The following is a 17744-nucleotide window of genomic DNA, read 5'->3' as shown; positions in this document are numbered from 1 at the left end:
TTTCCTCACAGCAGTCAGAAAGTTACCTAGTTCACTGATCATCTCATGCAACTTAAGATAACTTGGGAGGATCTAAAACTGCAAAGAAGGTGCATAGAGTAAATGAATGACTGATCAGCATCAAGGAGGCAGTCTAACCTTTGTCATAGCAGGAGACTGGTTAAGGTGGGAGAGTAATGGAAGAAAATCTGTAGCATTGTATATCAAAAATACATGTCAAAAGCAGTGTAGGAAGACACCAGTTAAACCTTTTGTAAATGGTATTATTGTTATTACTAAATATAGAGGAGAAAGACGTTTGTTTTCCTTGCTTGTCCATTTCCTGATATTTTCTTGCTATCGGTCAGTTTGTCAGTCAGTTTGTGCACTTCATATGGCACCTGTGGGCTAGAGCCCCAAATTCATCCGTGGTGGACTAAATTAAAATCTTTGGGAATATTTACTTGTCATTGCAACTGAGATTTTAGCCACAGCTAAATCTGACTTGTTCAGGTAGCAATAGTACACAAAGTTTCTGTAGAGCTTGTGTTACTGGGATAAATTTCTTCAAAGTCTACTAGCTAAAGCTCTAGTGCTACCACAAGCCACAGGCCACATGAACTTATAGCTCCAGGTTTCTTGTTGAGAAAAAATGCAATTCATTTGCAATAGCTTAATTCATTTCTTCTTCAAAAGCAATTTTCTTTTGTGTTTTGAAATATTTAAAGCTGATTGACAACTAGCCACAAGAACTGTTTTCATTTTATAGCCTTAATGCATTCCAGTATTCCAGCTTTTATGCGAATAATGACATATTTTTTCTGCTTTGAACTAATTTCAGATTAGTTTCCGTGTTCTTTGACTGTATTACCACTGTTACTATTAATAAATAATTCCCAGTTAGGATCATGTCTTCTGGAAACATTTGAGTTTCAGGAACAATTTTAAAAGTAAAGATTACTTTGAAAGAGAAAATTCTGCAATCAGATAAGTTTATTCAGCTATACAGAGATTCTGTAAAGTGAAGCACCATATTTTTACAGATTAGGAGGACCTTCAAAGTTAGCTGCACAATGAAAGAGAAAGGGAAACTCTTACTAGACTGCACACAGAGAACCGAGAGCACAAAAGGATATATTTTTTTAATAGAAAAGCGTTTGAAAGACTTTTAATAAAGATAAAACATTAAAAACAGATAGAAATACCTTGTCCTTGTCTTTCTTGGAAGTGTAGGTGAAGCTTCAAATTCAGGAAAAGTTGGCAAACAGCAGTACAGTGATTACTGAGAGAATTCAAAGATACATCCTGAGGCACGACTGAGTGCTGTTGTGCTGAGTGTTTTGTTGGCCAAGCATGTTGCGTATCATGTTATAATTTGGCAGAAAGCCTTAGGATTTTTTTTTTCCTTTTTCTCCCAAACGTCAGCTGGAGTAATTTTCAAGGCATGTGAGATATTTCATTCTTACTGTGAGATTATATAAGCCATATGCCTTGGATTTTGTTTTCATGTAACCATAAATGAAGGTCTCACCGACCTGTAGGTTGGTGGCAGTTAAAAGTTCCTTTGTGTGATTAACTACTTCTGCAACAATAGCAATTTTATCAACAGCTCCAAACTACCCTCTCAGTGCCAACACAAACAAAGCCAAACTTTGTACTAAGTTTTCAGTGTGATGGGAGCTCCTTCCTTGGCCAGCCCCAGGGAGGAAAGGTGGCACTGCATACGTGATGGGCTGTGCCAAGGAGCTGGGGTTAGAGCAGAGGAGGTATTTAGGAAGGGCTGCTGAAACTTGGAACCACTAAATATTTCCTCTGTTTTTGAAAACTGATGTCCTTCACACCCCACTATCATTGATTAGCACATGAATCTCCGTGAATGTTACTTCTCAGGAGTGCATGATGATGGCTGTATTTTATCAGGCATGCACCCATATAGAATCTGCATTTTGCGTGATCACCTCATTCTCTGTAGCCTGAGACTAATTGTTTATAAACTTATTTTTATGCTTTTCATTTTAATTGTCCTCTGATTAGAGCAATATTAAAAAAATGAAAAACAACAAGAAAAAAAGATATATATCGGTATATCAGTATATCAGATTTTTAAATACAAAATCTCTCTTACGTACATATGTGTAAACAATAGGTATTTTCAACTTCTTTTTAAAGAGCAGTCAGAAATTATGAGGGAACTGGAATGTTAATTACTTATATGAAAGCATTCTTCCCATTGGCCATCTACCTAAAAAATGCACCATCACTCTGCATTCTTACTCTTTTGTGTCCTTTCTTGTTTGATAAGTGAGTTAAAAGGAAATACCATGCAATGCTGCACTGTGATATCTTATGAACTTCCCTGTCATCATAAAAAATACTTTGATGCCAACTCTCTGTTTATTCATTAAAAATATATGATCTTAGGGTAAAATTGACAGAATCTTGAAAAATTCTTCTGATTGAAAACAATAACAGTGCAGGAAATTCTAAAAAAAAACAAAAAACAAAAAAACAAACAACACTTAATTTGAATATTTAAAGGATATAAATAATTTTATTTAAATAGCATCTTATTTCAACATAAATTTATTTTACTAAGTAAATGAATCTATATACTTCACTTCTGTCAAAATATTTTTTTTGGCACCTTGATTAAAACTTTTGGTGAAGACCTGAAACACGTTATTTTTTGATTTTTTTTTTTTTTGATTACATGACCTAAGGAGCCCTATTAACTAACAGGAGATCAGTCGTTAAACATTGCAGCCCACTCTGACTCACTAAGGTAAGTGCAATAGAAGAGGAGATCTTCGTCACAGACTTTCCATAATTTCCTCTTTGCTTACACTAGTGGATTTTTGTTTAGATTGTTTTTTTTTTTTTCATAAAGAAGAACATTTGAGCAATAACAAGAAGTCTGGAATTGAGCCTTGCTTGGACTTAACGCTATAAAGGCAGCCAACACCCACATTTTCTCACAGACTCTGAATAGCAAATAGCAGCCACATCTAAAATCTAAATGATAAAAAACATAGTCACACTAGTCATCATTTCAAAATGGGATCAAAGTGTCAGTTTGCAAGCCCAACTCCTCTTTGTAAATCTAGCTTCTTAATTTCTGTTTTTTATTGCCATCTCTATAAATTTCTGTCAGCAGTGGAGAAAGATTAGATAAAATAAGATTAGATTAGATAAGATTAGGATTCTATACATTTGGTGGAAATTGTGAAATGAATAGGCTTTAATACAGCTCTCAGTTCTTAAACATCTTAGAAAAAGTCCATATAAGTTGTATCTATACAGAAAGAGTGGATTTAATATATTATTTCTTTGTGACTTAGGTCTTCATTTCAACCTGTGAAAAGCATATAACGATTTGGTAACATTTTACACAGATATAGTGGACCACATATGAAAGAAATATGAAGGATCTGTTTCTGTATACAGAATTAAAAATAAATAAAAATTGTATCTCTATACATAATTAAAACATATTCATCTATTGTTGCCTTCAATTTGTGATACTCAGGGTGCATTAGTTTATGTTTTAAGCTTACATGATCTTCAGCCATTCCATCTGTATTGACTTCCCTACAAAAATCCCTAATTGGGCCTCTCTGATCAGAACAATTAAATATATTGACGAAGGCAGAGGTAAGACTAGTTGCTCAGTTATTACACACATGACAGAGTAGAGAAGTGGCAGAAGTAAAAAAGGTCTCCAGAGCTCTGGCAATTGGTGCAACAGTTCAGCCATTAAAATCTTCTTCCTCATAGCACAGTTGGAGCCTTTAACTATCTGAACAAATTATCTTTTTGGGACAATTTGATTTAGCACTGTGATTTTCTTTACTGAAGTGGCTTGTGTATCAATATCGCTATCTGCTATGAATGATCATCCCTTCTGGAATAGAAGTTTTTTGATGCAACCTTGTGACCTTGGTTTAGCTTGACCGGATTTATTTATGTATACTACAGACAGTGGTTTGTAACCACTTAAACTCTGGCACAGTGATTTACAATTACTAATAAACTGATCCTGCCAACATCACATAACAGTTATAATCAAGCCCTACTACCTACAGCTTAAAGAGGCTGAAACAGCAAAATATGGAAGATGCAAGTACAATCTGGGAACCTACAACATACTGACCAAAGAACAGAAAGAAAGGATGATCTGACGGCTAACATAAATGGCTAAAGAATTTAGGAGAGCTGAACTGAGTTCCTGACTTCTCAAGAAAATGGCTGTTTAACAAACAGCAACCTTGTCCTGCCCACAACAAGCAACAGCTGCTTGTGCCAACTCCTTTTAAGACTGATAATTATGCTTTTCAGGTGAAGCCAATAATCCACTTGAAAAAAAATAAAAATAAAAAGATGACAATTATTACTGGATGGAGCAGTGCTGGACCCAAGCCCAGGCTGGGGATAAGTGGCTGGGGAGCAGCTCGGCTGAAAGGGACCTAGGGGTGCTGGTGGGCATTAGCCTGGCATCAGCCAGCAATGTGCCCTGGCAGCTGAGGGGGCAACCTGCATTTTGGGGGGTGTTAAACCCAGCATAGCCAGCTGCTCCAAGGAGGTGATTCTCCTGTTATACTTAGCATTGGTGTAGCCTTACCTTGAATATTGTGTGTGGTTCTGGGCTCTGCAATATGAAAAGGATGCTGTGGTCCTTGATAGTGTCCAGAGGAGGGCAGAAAACCTGGTCAGACACATTCTGTGAGGAGAGGCTAAGGACACTTGGGCTGCCTGATCTGCAGAAGAGGAGGCTCAGAGGCAACCTTGTTGCTCCCTGCAGCTCCCCAAGGAGGGGAAGCACAGAGCTGCTCTCTGCTCCTAGCATCTGGTGGCAGGGTGGCAGGGAACGGCACAGAGCTGCACCAGGGGAGGGTCAGACTGGGCCTTAGGGAAAATGCATTGACCGTGAGTGTGGTTGGGCACTGGGACAGGCTTCCTGGAGAGGTGGTTGGTGCCCCATGCCTGTCAGTGTTCAAGAGGCATTTGGACAGTGCCCTCAGTAATGTGTTTGAACTTTTGGTTAGCCCTGCAGTGGCCAGGCAGCTGGACCAGATGATCTTTGAAGGTCTTTTCCCTAGCTGAACAATTCCATGCAATTCCATCCTGGAAATGTCAATAGAGTGTTGAGGTAGCTGCTGGTCCTCTGGCAATGGTCCCCAGCCACCTGCATCAGACTGAATGTGGAGTTACCTTTTTGCATGACTGAAGTCTAAGTGAAAGAGTTGGCAGCCTCAGGTAAGAGGTAAGGCAGGCTGTGGGAGGCGGACAAGGTGAAGAAGAGTAAACAGTGAAGTAGTAACAATTTGATATTCCCAGCTCTGAGGTCCTGAGGATAAAGTCTGCCCTCGTTTTCCCAGGAATGTGTCTCACACTTTCCGTGGTTTCTCTGAGAATGGGACAGAACAGAGCATGCAAATGTGACCATAAACTGCCAGTAGGTAAGATGTAGTTGTATATTATTATTTTTTTTGTTGTTGTTGTTACTTGCATAAATGATAGATGCCAATGCTACACAGTGTGTAATCACTCTAGAAAGTGGCAACCTGGAAATCAACATTATGCATTCTACAATCTGCAGAGCCTAATGTAAGGAATTTGCTTTGCTGCTGCTATCTGTTTGTTCTGATAGTAGAGCAAAGGTTTTAGGCAGAAGACCCACCCTGGAGGCAGTGATGGAGGACACCTGTAGGTTTTTGTGTACCCCAGGTCCTCACAAAGAAAAGGAGTATCTGCTGTTTCATGGGAGCTTAGGCTACCTGGGTGCAGAGAAAAGGTAGCGAAATGATTGCAGTGTTCTTAGCTGCCTTAATTCAGATTTTAACTTCCAAAGGTATTGAGGGTGTTCAGCACCATGCAGAGATGGGCCCTGAAAAGAAAGCCGACCCCAAACTTTGAAAGTAGCTAAAATTCAGTTGTTTTAACTCACTTTCAGTTGGTACAACAGGAAATGAATGAAAATATCTGTAACAGTTGCACTTCTCAGAAGTCCTTGAGTAAAATGACTCAGGCTGGAAAACAAAATGCCAGCAAATTTAATATCTTAAAGGCATTTATTTTCTCTTGTACATGCTTTCTGCACAGCAAAAAAACACATGTATGTATTTACATGTTTTAAATTAATATTGTATTCTTGACAAGTCATAACATTTTCATATTTTACTCATACTTCTCAGTACCAAATACTCAAAACTCTCTTCCATTGCCCCAATAACCTCTGAATGGAATTCCTTTCATTTAAAGGTTGTATAACAATATGCTCATGAACAAGACAATGTTGATAACACTGGAAATAACAGAAAGGCTTGGAGTATTTCATCATAGATGTCTAGGACAATATATAGAACAAAGTATAAAAATACAATATAGGATTATACTGGATGATTAAATGAAATATATAGACATTTTCAGTGAATCATCTATGGTCATCTACATACCATAGTTTTAATAGCACATCCACAAGCTTCTAGAGCATTTCTTTGGTTTAATTATTTGAAGATTTAATACAGACTTTCTGGCTTGAATGGAACTTTATTGCTCCGTTCAAGCTCTGATGATTAAAGGCCCATGCATTAGAGTTTAGCGATCTAACCAAACTCTATTTTTGGGGGGGACTTTTAAGGCTCCAGTTTTAAGTGCTCCAACTTGAAAAAATCATGAAGGCTCTGAGTTTCATAGGCTTTTAGATCATCTCCAAGTTGGTTTTAGATCAAGGTTCCTGTAAGTAAAAGTGCATAGTGACAATTCAGTACGCTGATTTTCTTCCGTGTGAAGTCCTTTGATTTTTAAATCCAGTCTAATTTAGGAATTGATATTTTGTATTAAAAACACTCATATTAACTCTATAAATAAAATTTAGGTAGTATTAGAGTCTGCAGATACTGTTTTTGATTGTGAATATGCAAAACTCCTATTAGCTTCAGTTAGATTTCTAAGGCAGTTAGGTGATGCTCTCCTCCATACTCTGTTTCTTCTTGTGAGATTATACCAGTTGTACTGAGCATTTATATTTCCATTAAATGACATTATGAATATTAATCATGTTTTTGTGAATATTAAAAAAAAAAAAACTAGTCTCTGAGCTGGCATATAGGTATGAATGAAGATAGCATTTACCCACCCCAAAAGAGCTCTCCATAGTGAACATTTTTACCTTGTGGCAGAAAGAGTAAAGAGTCTCCTGCTACAAAGAAAACTCTACTGCCTTCATTAAGCTGGTTGAAGTTTGCCTCCCTTATCTGCATTACCTTTTCTGAGCTATGTTCCATGCGTACAGGCAGATGTAAATCTGCACCTAGCAGAGGCAGAGCAGTTGCAAAAAGGCACAGCTTGTCAATCAAGCAACCCATATTGCTTTGGAGCAGAGAAAGGAAAAGTCCAGACGAGGGTCACACCTAAAAATCCATTTGAATAATAGTCCTACAGGATTCATTTAAACTTACATAATTATGATTCCCTCCTATAAAAAAATAGTCTAACAAATTGTATGGGTACCATAAGTAGTTGCACAACCCTGAAAATAGCTTCTGTACTGGGACTCTAATAAGACAACTGTATGTGCATTCAGACACTTATATTCCATGGAAATATAAACATTTCAAAAGAAACATACAAGAAATAAAATTCAGCTATGAAAATCATAAATATGCTACAAAGGATGTTTCAATTGTGAAAAATGTCCATAACATTAGAAACAGTTCTCTGTATGAAGTTTACATTAAGATCAAACCATTGGTTTCCCATAAATGATGAATGCTACCATGTGTTTATTCTATGGACCCATAGCAGATGGATATTAGTGGAGACTGATATGTTTGATCTCTGCCCCCATTATGAACAAATTGTGCTACCGTGGTAATGGGAAAATAGACTTTTTCCTTGGATATTCACTTGAAATGGAAGTTCTTAAAGTGTCCAGGGAGTTTTCAGTCTTCACAGACTGTGACTTTCTGCACCTCTGTGGGAGCAAGTCCTTGCAGAATTCCACAGCCTTCTTCTGGAAGTGCTTCCCGACGATAACGTACAGGACTGGGTTCAAGCAGCTGTTGCTAAATGCGCAGTAGGTAGCTATCTGGGTCACAATGTCATTGATTTCTTCAAGGCATTTCAAAGTTTTTGCTAAGGAGCAGATTGTATCGATGAGTGTGCTTATCTGGAATGGGAGCCAGCAAATGACAAACAGCAAGAGCACAGCGAGGACCAGCATGGTGGCTCTCCTTTCTGTCTGGATTAACTTAATTTTTTGTAACTCGCTACCTCGTAAGGCCTTGATGATCTGGGTGGTGCAATAGGTAATTACACAGAGTGGGATCACAAAGCCCACAATATTCAGCAGGCAGTTGTTTGCAGGGTGCCAGTAGGGGGATGGATAACCAAGAGAACAGGCTGTGATGTTGTATTCTTTGTAATACTGTAATTTTCGGAAGACCATTGTAGGTGAGCACATGAACAATGCGCACATCCAGACTACAAAGCTATTCCACTTGGCACAGACAGTTTGCCGCATCCGTCCCAGAGACATGGTTTTCACCAAGGCCAGATAGCGGTCGATGCTCACTAGTGTCAGAAAATAAATGCTAGAATAAAAGTTCACTTTGCTGACTGTGTTGACGGCTTTACAGAGGAACAGGCCAAAAGGCCACTGAAAATTATTAGAAATATTAATGGCCCAGAAAGGCAAAGAACAGACTAGCAGTAGGTCAGCAAGTGCCATGTTTGCTAGGTAAATTTCAGCCACTGTGCAGCGACTCTTGTGGAAACACAGTACAATAAGGACAAAGGCATTTTCTATTGCTCCCAGAATAAATATAAACCAAAGGAATCCAGGCTGAAAAGTCTGTAGCCATAGCCATGCTTCTGAATCTATACACTTGTATCCATTCAGCTGATAAACTTCGGAATCATTGTGGAAATCTGATGGAATGATTGTGAACTCCTCGGTCGCGAAAAGCTTGTAAAGTTGTGTAACATTTTCGGTTGTGATGGTAACCATTTCTGTGCAGAGAGGAAAAAAAAAAAGGTGAAATGAGACCATTGCTGCAAAAGACACAACAAGAAAAGCTGGCTCTGCTTTTTCCACTGTCCTAAAAAACATGGTGTTGAACAGGCTCACAATTCTCTGGCTTGTTTTTCAGTATACACCCTGCGTGCTTGCAGAGGGTTTCAAAAAGCAAACTGCCATGGACTGTGTGTTTGGATCAATGCAGGGGGTGAAATAGAAGGGATGAAGCAACAGTTATCATTGTAACGAGCAGGTTAACTGAAGCTGGAAGAGCATTGGCTGGCCTTTATTCACTAGAGTTACCTTTTTTTTTTTTTTTTTTTTCCCCCCTTATCTTTTCCTTCTTTCCTTTCCTTCCTTCCGATCATGGTAGGTGGGTTGGCAGGTTCACAAAGATGGTGGCCATCTGGCTACAGTGAGCTAAGTTGGGTGCAACAGCACAATCTGAAAGTCAGGTGCTGTACTGTAAATATTCAGAACAGCCTAAGGTCTTACAGGGAGCTGCTTAAAGGCCTAAATGTCAAATATGAGCTTAAATGTCACTACAATTAAACAGTTAAGTGTCCAGGTTTCACTTAGTGACATTAAAATGTTAAATGTGTTACCTGTATTGCTGTGTTTCCGAGATAATTAATGCTCAAGTACAAGACTGGTTTCCTAGTATGTATGTATAGTTCCCTGGACTAGGTGACAGTAAAAACTGTTTTTCTTATTCCAGGTCTTTAAACTACCACTGTTTATATTATGGTTTATTTGGAAGCTTTTCAGATGCATTTTTAACTAAAATATTTGTCTGATTCATCTGGTGAAAAGACAGTGAAAAGGGGACATATTTGTAATTCTTGGAAGGATGAGGTTCTCATTTGTTTTCTAGTTACTGCATTTGTTGTTTAATAAATGCCAGTGCTGGATATGCACATAGACATTTGGCTGTTAGATGCAGAATTCCTGAAAAATGATGGCCATATTTTGTGTATTTGTCTTGAGTTAAATACCGCAGTGCTTTGGGAACCAAAAGAAAAGATCAAGATGACATTTCACTACATACAGTAGAAGCAACAACAAAGACTCTCTACCATAAAATTTATAGCACAGTTGTCAGGCAGTACAGGTCAACTGGATAGAACAGCAAGTAGGACTGAGAACTTTGAAATACAGGGCAGTTCAAAAATAGATTAATGAGCACAAACCAAAATGACAGCAATGCACATTTCCAGTCTTTCGTAACTTGAGCAAAGGACAATATTTGCATAAACTGGACAGTAACACAAATATTCTCCAAGTTTGTTTCCAAAACCAAAACTTTTCAAGCCCATATCTAACCGCAGGAAGCAGTTGAACCAATTTATTGTCTATCATTACACATTGTAGACACCTGTCCAGTGCTTTTGGTTACACTGGTTATCTGGAGCTTTTAGGTCTTGAGGATATGGATTTATTTGTTCTATATTGAAAGCCAACACCATATGCAGTGCATGTTATACAACATTGGAAATATTCTGATCTATGTTTTTCATCTTCCATGTGTAAACAACTATTGCAGGTTGTAAGTTTTTGTCTGAGCCCTTCTATACATCTGCATATACATTGCATGTTTCTGTGATTTTATTTGTTCATATTTCAGTACAATGTAGGATAACACCAAAAGATTCACTGAAACCTAGGTATGCCTCATTTAGTGCCTCTGATTTATCCATTAGTCTGTATTGGATTGGTTTGACACAACCTTATTCTTGCTTATATTGGCAGTTCCATGTCACTTTAATTTTCTTTATTGTCCTCTATAGGCTGGTATACTGATTATTTATTATTATTATTATTAACCTATTTCCAGGAATTTAAATGAGCATGACAGGTCTGTAAGTCCCTGGGTCTTGCACTCTGTGCCTTTTAATGACAGGTATTTTTTTTACTCTCTCTGGGCTTCTGAAATGTCCCCGTTCTCCTTGACCTCACAGACACAAGAACAAAGATTTCTTCTCCTAATTCTGGAACACCGCAATGGTGGGTTATATAAAAACCTGCCATTTTGAGAGCCTCCAAATGTTCTTTAATTTGTTCTTCCTCAAATCACATTTATCAAATTGTTCAAATCAATCATCTTAAATATCAGTTTATAGTCTTTTCTGAGAAGATTAACACAGTAACTCAGCTAACACAGCTGTGATTAACACACAGGACTAACACAGCTACTGCTAACAGTAGCTTCAAGTCTCTCTTTCTGTGTCTCATAGAATCACAGAATATTTTGAGCTGGAAGGGACCCACAAGGATCATCAAGTCCAACTCCTGATTCCGCACAGGACCACCCAAAAACAGACCGTATGTCTGAGAGTGTTGTCCAAATGCTCCTTGAACTCTGGCAGCTCGGTGCTGTGACCACTGCCCTGGGGAGCCTGTCGCAGTGCCCGACCACCCTCTGGGTGCAGAACCTGTCCCTAACCCCCAGCCTGCCCCTCCCCTGTCCCAGCTCCATGCTGTTCCCTCGGGTCCTGTTGCTGTCCCCAGAGAGCAGAGCTCAGCGCCTGCCCCTCCGCTCCCCTCGTGAGGGAGCTGCAGGCCGCCATGAGGCCTCCCCTCAGCCTGCTCTGCTCGAGGCTGAGCAAACCAAGGGAGCTCAGCTGCTTCTCTTACGTCTTGACCTCCAGACCTTTCACTATCTTTGTAGCTCCTTCTCCTGGCACTTCATGCTGTAAAAACATGTAGGAAATACAAATCGATGACCAACAGAAGGTCATCTGAGAACAGAAGATCTGGGGCAATGCTACTACTAGCTGTTGCGTCTGCTGGTGGCGGGCTGTGAACTGGTGGCAAGAATTAAGTGTAAGTGTATTATAAAATGTTTTCAGGTTGGATATCCACATATATTTAATAAAGCATTAATTAGTAATTCAAAGTCAAAAAGGCTATGATATAGTTGGCAATTTCTATGCTCCCTGTCACAGTTATGACTAATAGAAAAACAATAATCAGAAAATAATTCTACAGCAAATAACTGTTCCAAAAATGCCTATTGATTGATATTTTTCCTTTAATTCATCTCTTTTAGATGATTGTGCTTTAGAAGGGAAATCCCTAGAATTCTTTAAAATAAATTACTTCTATCACATTACCATGGTCTAAGAACATTGCGCAGGGACCAAGTCCCGTGCTGTGGAGCTCCTGGATGACCTGTATCCATGGTCCTTACCTCAAGCACTTCTGTAAAATGGTAGAAATGTGGGTGTGAACAGTATAAAATTTACAAATAATCATTACATACCCTATTTAAATGATTGCCTGGGGCTATTATTCTCTATAGCACAGGAAAGTCATTTAAACCATGTGCTTGCTGAATAAATTATGGTTTACACAGCCACAATTTAGAAAAGAGATTTATGTCTATTTGCCATTATCTTATTATTGCAGTTCAGTGAAAATAAATGTAATCCCTTCACAGAGCCACTACAAACGCTTTCTGTGAAATGCAAGGCAGTTTTAATGTCTCAGCTGGGATCCTCAAAGAGATTTTATCTGATGATTTTGATGTAAACACTGCCCAGCTGAAGCAATCCACTTATTACTGATTATGGACTGCTGTAGTGGGTTGAACTTGTCCCTGCTGAAGTTCACCTCCTACTGTTAGATACTTCCTGCCTGATAGTCACGTAAAAACATTGTCAGTCGTTGCTTCTTGTTCCAGAATATTTCTTAGTTAATAACATTTGGTATAAATGGCAATGTTTCAGTAGCAGGAGGCTGCAAGCTGCCCTATGTTGCAGACAGCCATGTCCTGTCCTGTGCAGGTGGCACCCAGCCCTGTGTCACTCTCAAACACTGACCTGAGCAACAGAGGAGGGCTTTGAGGCTGGCTGACACAGTCATATGTTGGACAACGGCCTAATCCTGCCAGTGCTGAAAATAATGCACCCTCATGGATGAGCTAGGAAAAAAATGGTAATACACTGTAGTTGCTGTGCTGCTGGCGAGGGGAGAGGGACCCCAAAAGGTGATGGTCTGAAGTGCCATGGCCTGAAAGCTTTGAGGACTGGGCACAGTCATTAATGCACCTTGGCTTTGCCTGGAACCTGGTGGGATGTCCTACTTATCAAGGATGAACTTGTATGTAACCTTCCTGGGGGGAGCATGTCAGAAGAATGGCGTGAGAAGAGCAGTGAGACAAGGATAATGCACAGAGTACTGAAGACTTGGAATAAGGGTCAGGTGAGGATGGAAAATCTTCGTGCTACTGCTGTATGTGCTGGGCTCTATGGATGGTCCTTACTGAAAGCAGAGAAGCAGAATATGATAAAGCAAAACAAAAAGCCCTCTAAGGATTGTGAGCTACAAATGCAAGCATGGGAAAAAAAAGTCAGAGCTCAGTTAATGGTGTTACTAGATATGAATAAGCTCAAGGAAAGCTAAGCCATTTTACTCCCCAAATGGGGAAATGCATCAAGTTAACATTTTTTCACAACCTGTTTTGGGTCTGGATGAAGCCCTGCAGCTACTGGATTCATGGTCAGATTAACGCTTCTGCAAGTGGTATTAATCCTTTCTTGTACTACGCTAAACATTTGTTTCAATGCTAAGATACTGTGAGATATAATCTGAAAGAACAAGGGACAGACCAGCAGGCAGAAACTGTTGTCAAATGACCCCAACCTTCATGGCTACCTGTTGCCGCAGGATCAGGTTGGGTTAAGTGTAACCTGTGATATAAAAATGGGTATTTGAGACTAAGAAGGGGGTAAGAGGGCTATTTGGCTTAAGCTGAGCCAGAGCACTCAATATTTGTTTAATAGTTCATGGAATAATTTTTTCTTGGTTTCCAAGTTAGGGGTGAGATGTTTGAGTTAACTGGCAAAAAATGGCATAAAAATTCCCCGAGAGACTGTTTTGCCCGTGGAAATACTTCTGACTACAAAGGTACTGGAATTACAAGCATGATGCAATATTTCAGACTCTGATAGTTTATGATCTCTTCTATTTGTATATTATAGCCACATCCTGGTATGGTCAAATTGCCCACTGATTACATCAGCTAGGATTATAGGGCTGAAATGAGTCACTGCAGGCATCTATGCTTCCAACCCTAATTTTTGCTTTCCTACAACAAACAACACTTCTTTTGCCCTCAAGCAAGAGTAGACACAGCTCAGATCAAAACAAGGGGCTGTAACATCCATGTGGTTATAGTTCAGTGAAGTGTCTTCCGTGTGAGCACTTGCCAGCTGCTGATGTTGTCTTGAGTCTATATAGTTAATCAGCATTTCATAGAGACAAGAACAATTTCCAGATCCCTTTACTTTTTGGGATCACCATCCTGCTCTGAGTCTTTGCTTAATGTTCCCATATCCCTGTGAAGTCAATCCAAAGCATCTGGGGTCTTCCATATCTGGATTTCTCTATTTTTCGGAAAAAAAAAATGCCTGGGAAGAATTTGAAAATTTGGTCATTCCCTCGGGATTTCTCTGAACTCTGGAAGTCCCGACAACCATTCCTGCTTTTTTTTCCAGTATATATATAAGGACTGGGATGCTGCTGTGAGCCTGTGTTTTAGGTCTTTGTGTACTGGTTTCTTTATGCAATGCTGTTCTGCCTGTTTTGTCACAGTCACCACGTGTTTGTGTGCTGAGGACAAACTCATGCATTCTTGACTAGGCAAGCTGAATTAGAACAAAAAAAAACCATCAATTCAAACAAAAGCCCATCACGTGCAGGAAACACAGACAATCCTGCCTGTGGCTTCTAAGAACTTTTCTTGCAGGCTGCGGCCTTGTGGTTCAGGGGCTGGTGCAATCTGTTGCCAGACCTCTCCCCACAGCCCAGGAGCACTGCTGCTTAAGCTGCTCAGAGGAGTATAAAATTGTGCCTGCCCCACAGACACAGAGGCAGGCAGTGCAGGGACCCTTGCACATCTGCTTATTCTGACGATGCGCTGTGCAGAGAAACATACATATCTGCTAGGTTTCTGAGCTATTTATGTACATTTATTCACAGTTTCTCTCAGCAGGGTCAGCTAACCGCTGGCATGTCACTTGGGAATGCATGCAGGGAGCCACAGCATCGCCTCCTGTTGTGTCACACTGTGCCCATGCCTCCTAAGACACGTCTGCTTCTCTGAGCAGTGTAAGGCTTCTACTCATCCACTAGTAAAATTTTACCAGGATGAAGGGAGTTGTAATTCAGTTTTATTCAAGGCGAATCATGAACACTCCCTCTGCCAAGACAGTAGAATAAGCTCTCTTGTCACCAGAAACCTTGCTACCTGGCTTGTTCTGCTTTGTTCAGCAGCAAGATGTATCTTGGCACTTGGATTTGAGGTCTTAGTTATTCTAGGTCTTATTTATTAACATCAGCATAAGTGGTCATGGTAAGAGAGAACAATTTTTTAAATGGAAAAAGCTGTAATATGTATACTATTATTACTATTGTAGCTTTGTTTGCTTAAAGAAACATCATTAACTAACCTTATACACAAATTACAGCTTCTTAACTTTGCATCACATAAAGATAGAGGTACATCTACATGAAAACTTCATCAGTGGTAAGTAGTTTAGACTGGCTCATTGATTTATTCCTTCTGACTGTTTACAATGTAAATGTTCCAGGACAGGATTTTGTTGTCAGCATCTTACTACAGCCTCTGGAATCATTACTTTGTAACCATAACAGTTACAACCATTTTGGTGTTTTTACAGGATACAGCTGATATCCATTTTTCTTCCTGTGTTAAATTAATTGGATACCTGCAATGAACTCAGAGGAAAGGTATTTAATTAAAATAAACCAGCATTACCTGGACATAAGATTGTGGACAACTACTATTCCAGAGGCTTATTCCGCATCCGGATTGTTTCTCTTCCCTGAAAGAAAATAATACAATACTGATCATTACTCAGCCTCAGGACTCTTGTAGGCCACTTAAGGTAAGATTTTATAATCTCTGAATGTAAACTAAAATTCTTGTGAGATTGCATAGTGTCAGTTTATGCCTCTCCTGTTCCCCAAAATGACTGTCCCTTCCTCTCAGATCTGCTGGAAACTGTTGTGTAAGACCTATTTGTTGACTGTACCTGGGAGCTAGGTATCCAGAACAGAACTCCATTTTAGTGATACAGATTCAGAACAAGGGCATTGTAAAGGCTAGATATAACTCCCAGCTGAATTCCAGACTGAAGTCTGTAACATTCTTAACATTCTTAAAAGTACTTTAACTTTTCATAACTATATTAAGAACAACATAAGCTAGAAATATTCAGCAAGAAATAACTCTTAAAATTATAATTTCTCTTGTAGAAATATTTTGTCCTCTTTCCTTGAAGCATGGAGGAGAGAAAATACATGTTTAGGTAGAAAGGTAATGCCACAGAGCTCTGATATATCACTCCTTTTGTAACATTTATAAATGTCATGTATTAATGTATTGTTCACTAGCAATAACATCACTGAGAGCAATTTACAAATGTGAGCAGACTCAGTCACTGAGAAATCTTTTTTTCCATGAAGAGTTCTCAGGTGAGCTGTCGTGAGGCCACATGACTTACACCCTGTCAGTGATGAGCACAAGGGCTAGGTGTGACTAAGAAGGTGCTGTAAAGATTTAGTCATGGTCTTGCTATATGTATTAGCTTACAGAGCAGTTCTTTGGAGCTGTACAATTCCTCTTGTATGGAAATCTTTCATGGATATGGGATTTCAGAAAGCATCCCTGAAAAGAACTGCCATTGATGATAAAATGACTGAGAACATTCCTCTGGCAGGGAAAGGCTGCATCACAGCTTTGTTAAATTAAAAAGTGGCCTAAACCACAAGGAAGGGTATAAGCAAATAGTCAAAAATGCCTAATTGTCATGGCAAGGTGCAGGTTGGACAAAGGAATAAAATATGATGGCAAATCCCTCAGCATCACCACTACCACCACTCCTTAATACTTCTGCTAATATTTGAAATGCTAATATTGTCTTTGGCAATAAAACTAAGTGATGTCTGTAACTGTGGGGGCAGCAGGAATTGAGTGTTTGATGATGTGTTCACAGCAACCAATTCCCTAGTTTAAATTAAGACTTGAATAAATGGTTTACCATTTTGTTTTCCTGTTTCCAGGAGATTTCCTTTGTGTTAAATGGTGAACAGCCTTTTCCTTCTCTTTTGTATGTGATTGATTGGCAAACACAGTTGAAGAACTTTCTGTACTTGTTCAGCAACATTTACCATAACTCTTAGCGAGCAGAGAAGGAATATGGATTAAAAAAATATCAAACTTCTCTGAAAACAGAAAAGATCACTTCCTTTCTCCCTCTCTCAGAACACATTTCAGTGTCTGCTGCAGAGAAATTCGAACATCACTGAGGAGGTTTAAGCTGTTCTGACTTACTAAGTTATTCTTTTCTCCATCCCCAGCTTTCTCAACATGGTATAAGCCTAGGAAGGAGCAAAGTATATGATGCTCTTAAATCTAAGTGCTAATCAAGCATAAGCCAAGTTGTTGCCCTCTTCGTAGTCACTGGGCAGATGGGAGACCTATATCCAAGTCTGCTCTGCCTGACTTGGAACAAGGTCTTGAACTCAGGTGATCTACATACCTGTATACTAAGATACCACAAGGTCATTGAATAATGTTGATTGAGACTATTCCTCTTGATGAAGCTATTTCAAATTAATATAAATACCTAAATAATTGTTGAAACAGGGATGTGAATCTGAATCTTCTGTCTCTGGAATATATCAACAATTGAAATGTTTATAATGTCAATTTTGCAACTCT

General features: G+C 39.2%; 1 protein-coding gene and 1 long non-coding RNA gene across 6 annotated transcripts in view; one reads left to right on the top strand and one right to left on the bottom strand.

Moving 5' to 3' along the window:
• Positions 1-17744, bottom strand: part of BDKRB2 (bradykinin receptor B2) — a 31018-nt gene that overhangs the window by 4015 nt on the left and 9259 nt on the right. The window contains exons 2-4 of one of the 5 annotated variants that reach the window (XM_035328585.1): positions 15777-15843; positions 7817-8988; positions 6772-7774 (exon numbers count right to left, since the gene is read on the bottom strand). The exons of 1 other annotated variant lie outside the window; for it this stretch is intronic. In XM_035328585.1, coding sequence (XP_035184476.1) covers positions 7841-8986 — 1146 coding nt within the window. In that variant the 5' untranslated portion in view covers positions 8987-8988; positions 15777-15843 and the 3' untranslated portion in view covers positions 6772-7774; positions 7817-7840. Of the gene's footprint in view, positions 1-1184; positions 1592-6771; positions 7775-7816; positions 8989-12108; positions 12631-15776; positions 15844-17744 lie in introns of those variants that run through there. 3 more of the 5 variants (XM_035328584.1, XM_035328586.1, XM_035328587.1) reach the window with 3 other exon arrangements.
• On the top strand, positions 4396-5456 carry LOC118168309. Its single transcript, XR_004751484.1, has 3 exons — positions 4396-4558; positions 5022-5232; positions 5355-5456. It is a non-coding gene; the product is annotated as an uncharacterized LOC118168309 (long non-coding RNA).

The sequence above is a fragment of the Oxyura jamaicensis genome, chromosome 5 (assembly GCF_011077185.1).
Source record: "Oxyura jamaicensis isolate SHBP4307 breed ruddy duck chromosome 5, BPBGC_Ojam_1.0, whole genome shotgun sequence".
NCBI classification, from domain to species: Eukaryota; Metazoa; Chordata; class Aves; order Anseriformes; family Anatidae; genus Oxyura; species Oxyura jamaicensis.
The sequence above is the reverse complement of the archived record's forward strand: the minus strand, read 5'-3'. Positions and strand labels throughout refer to the sequence as shown.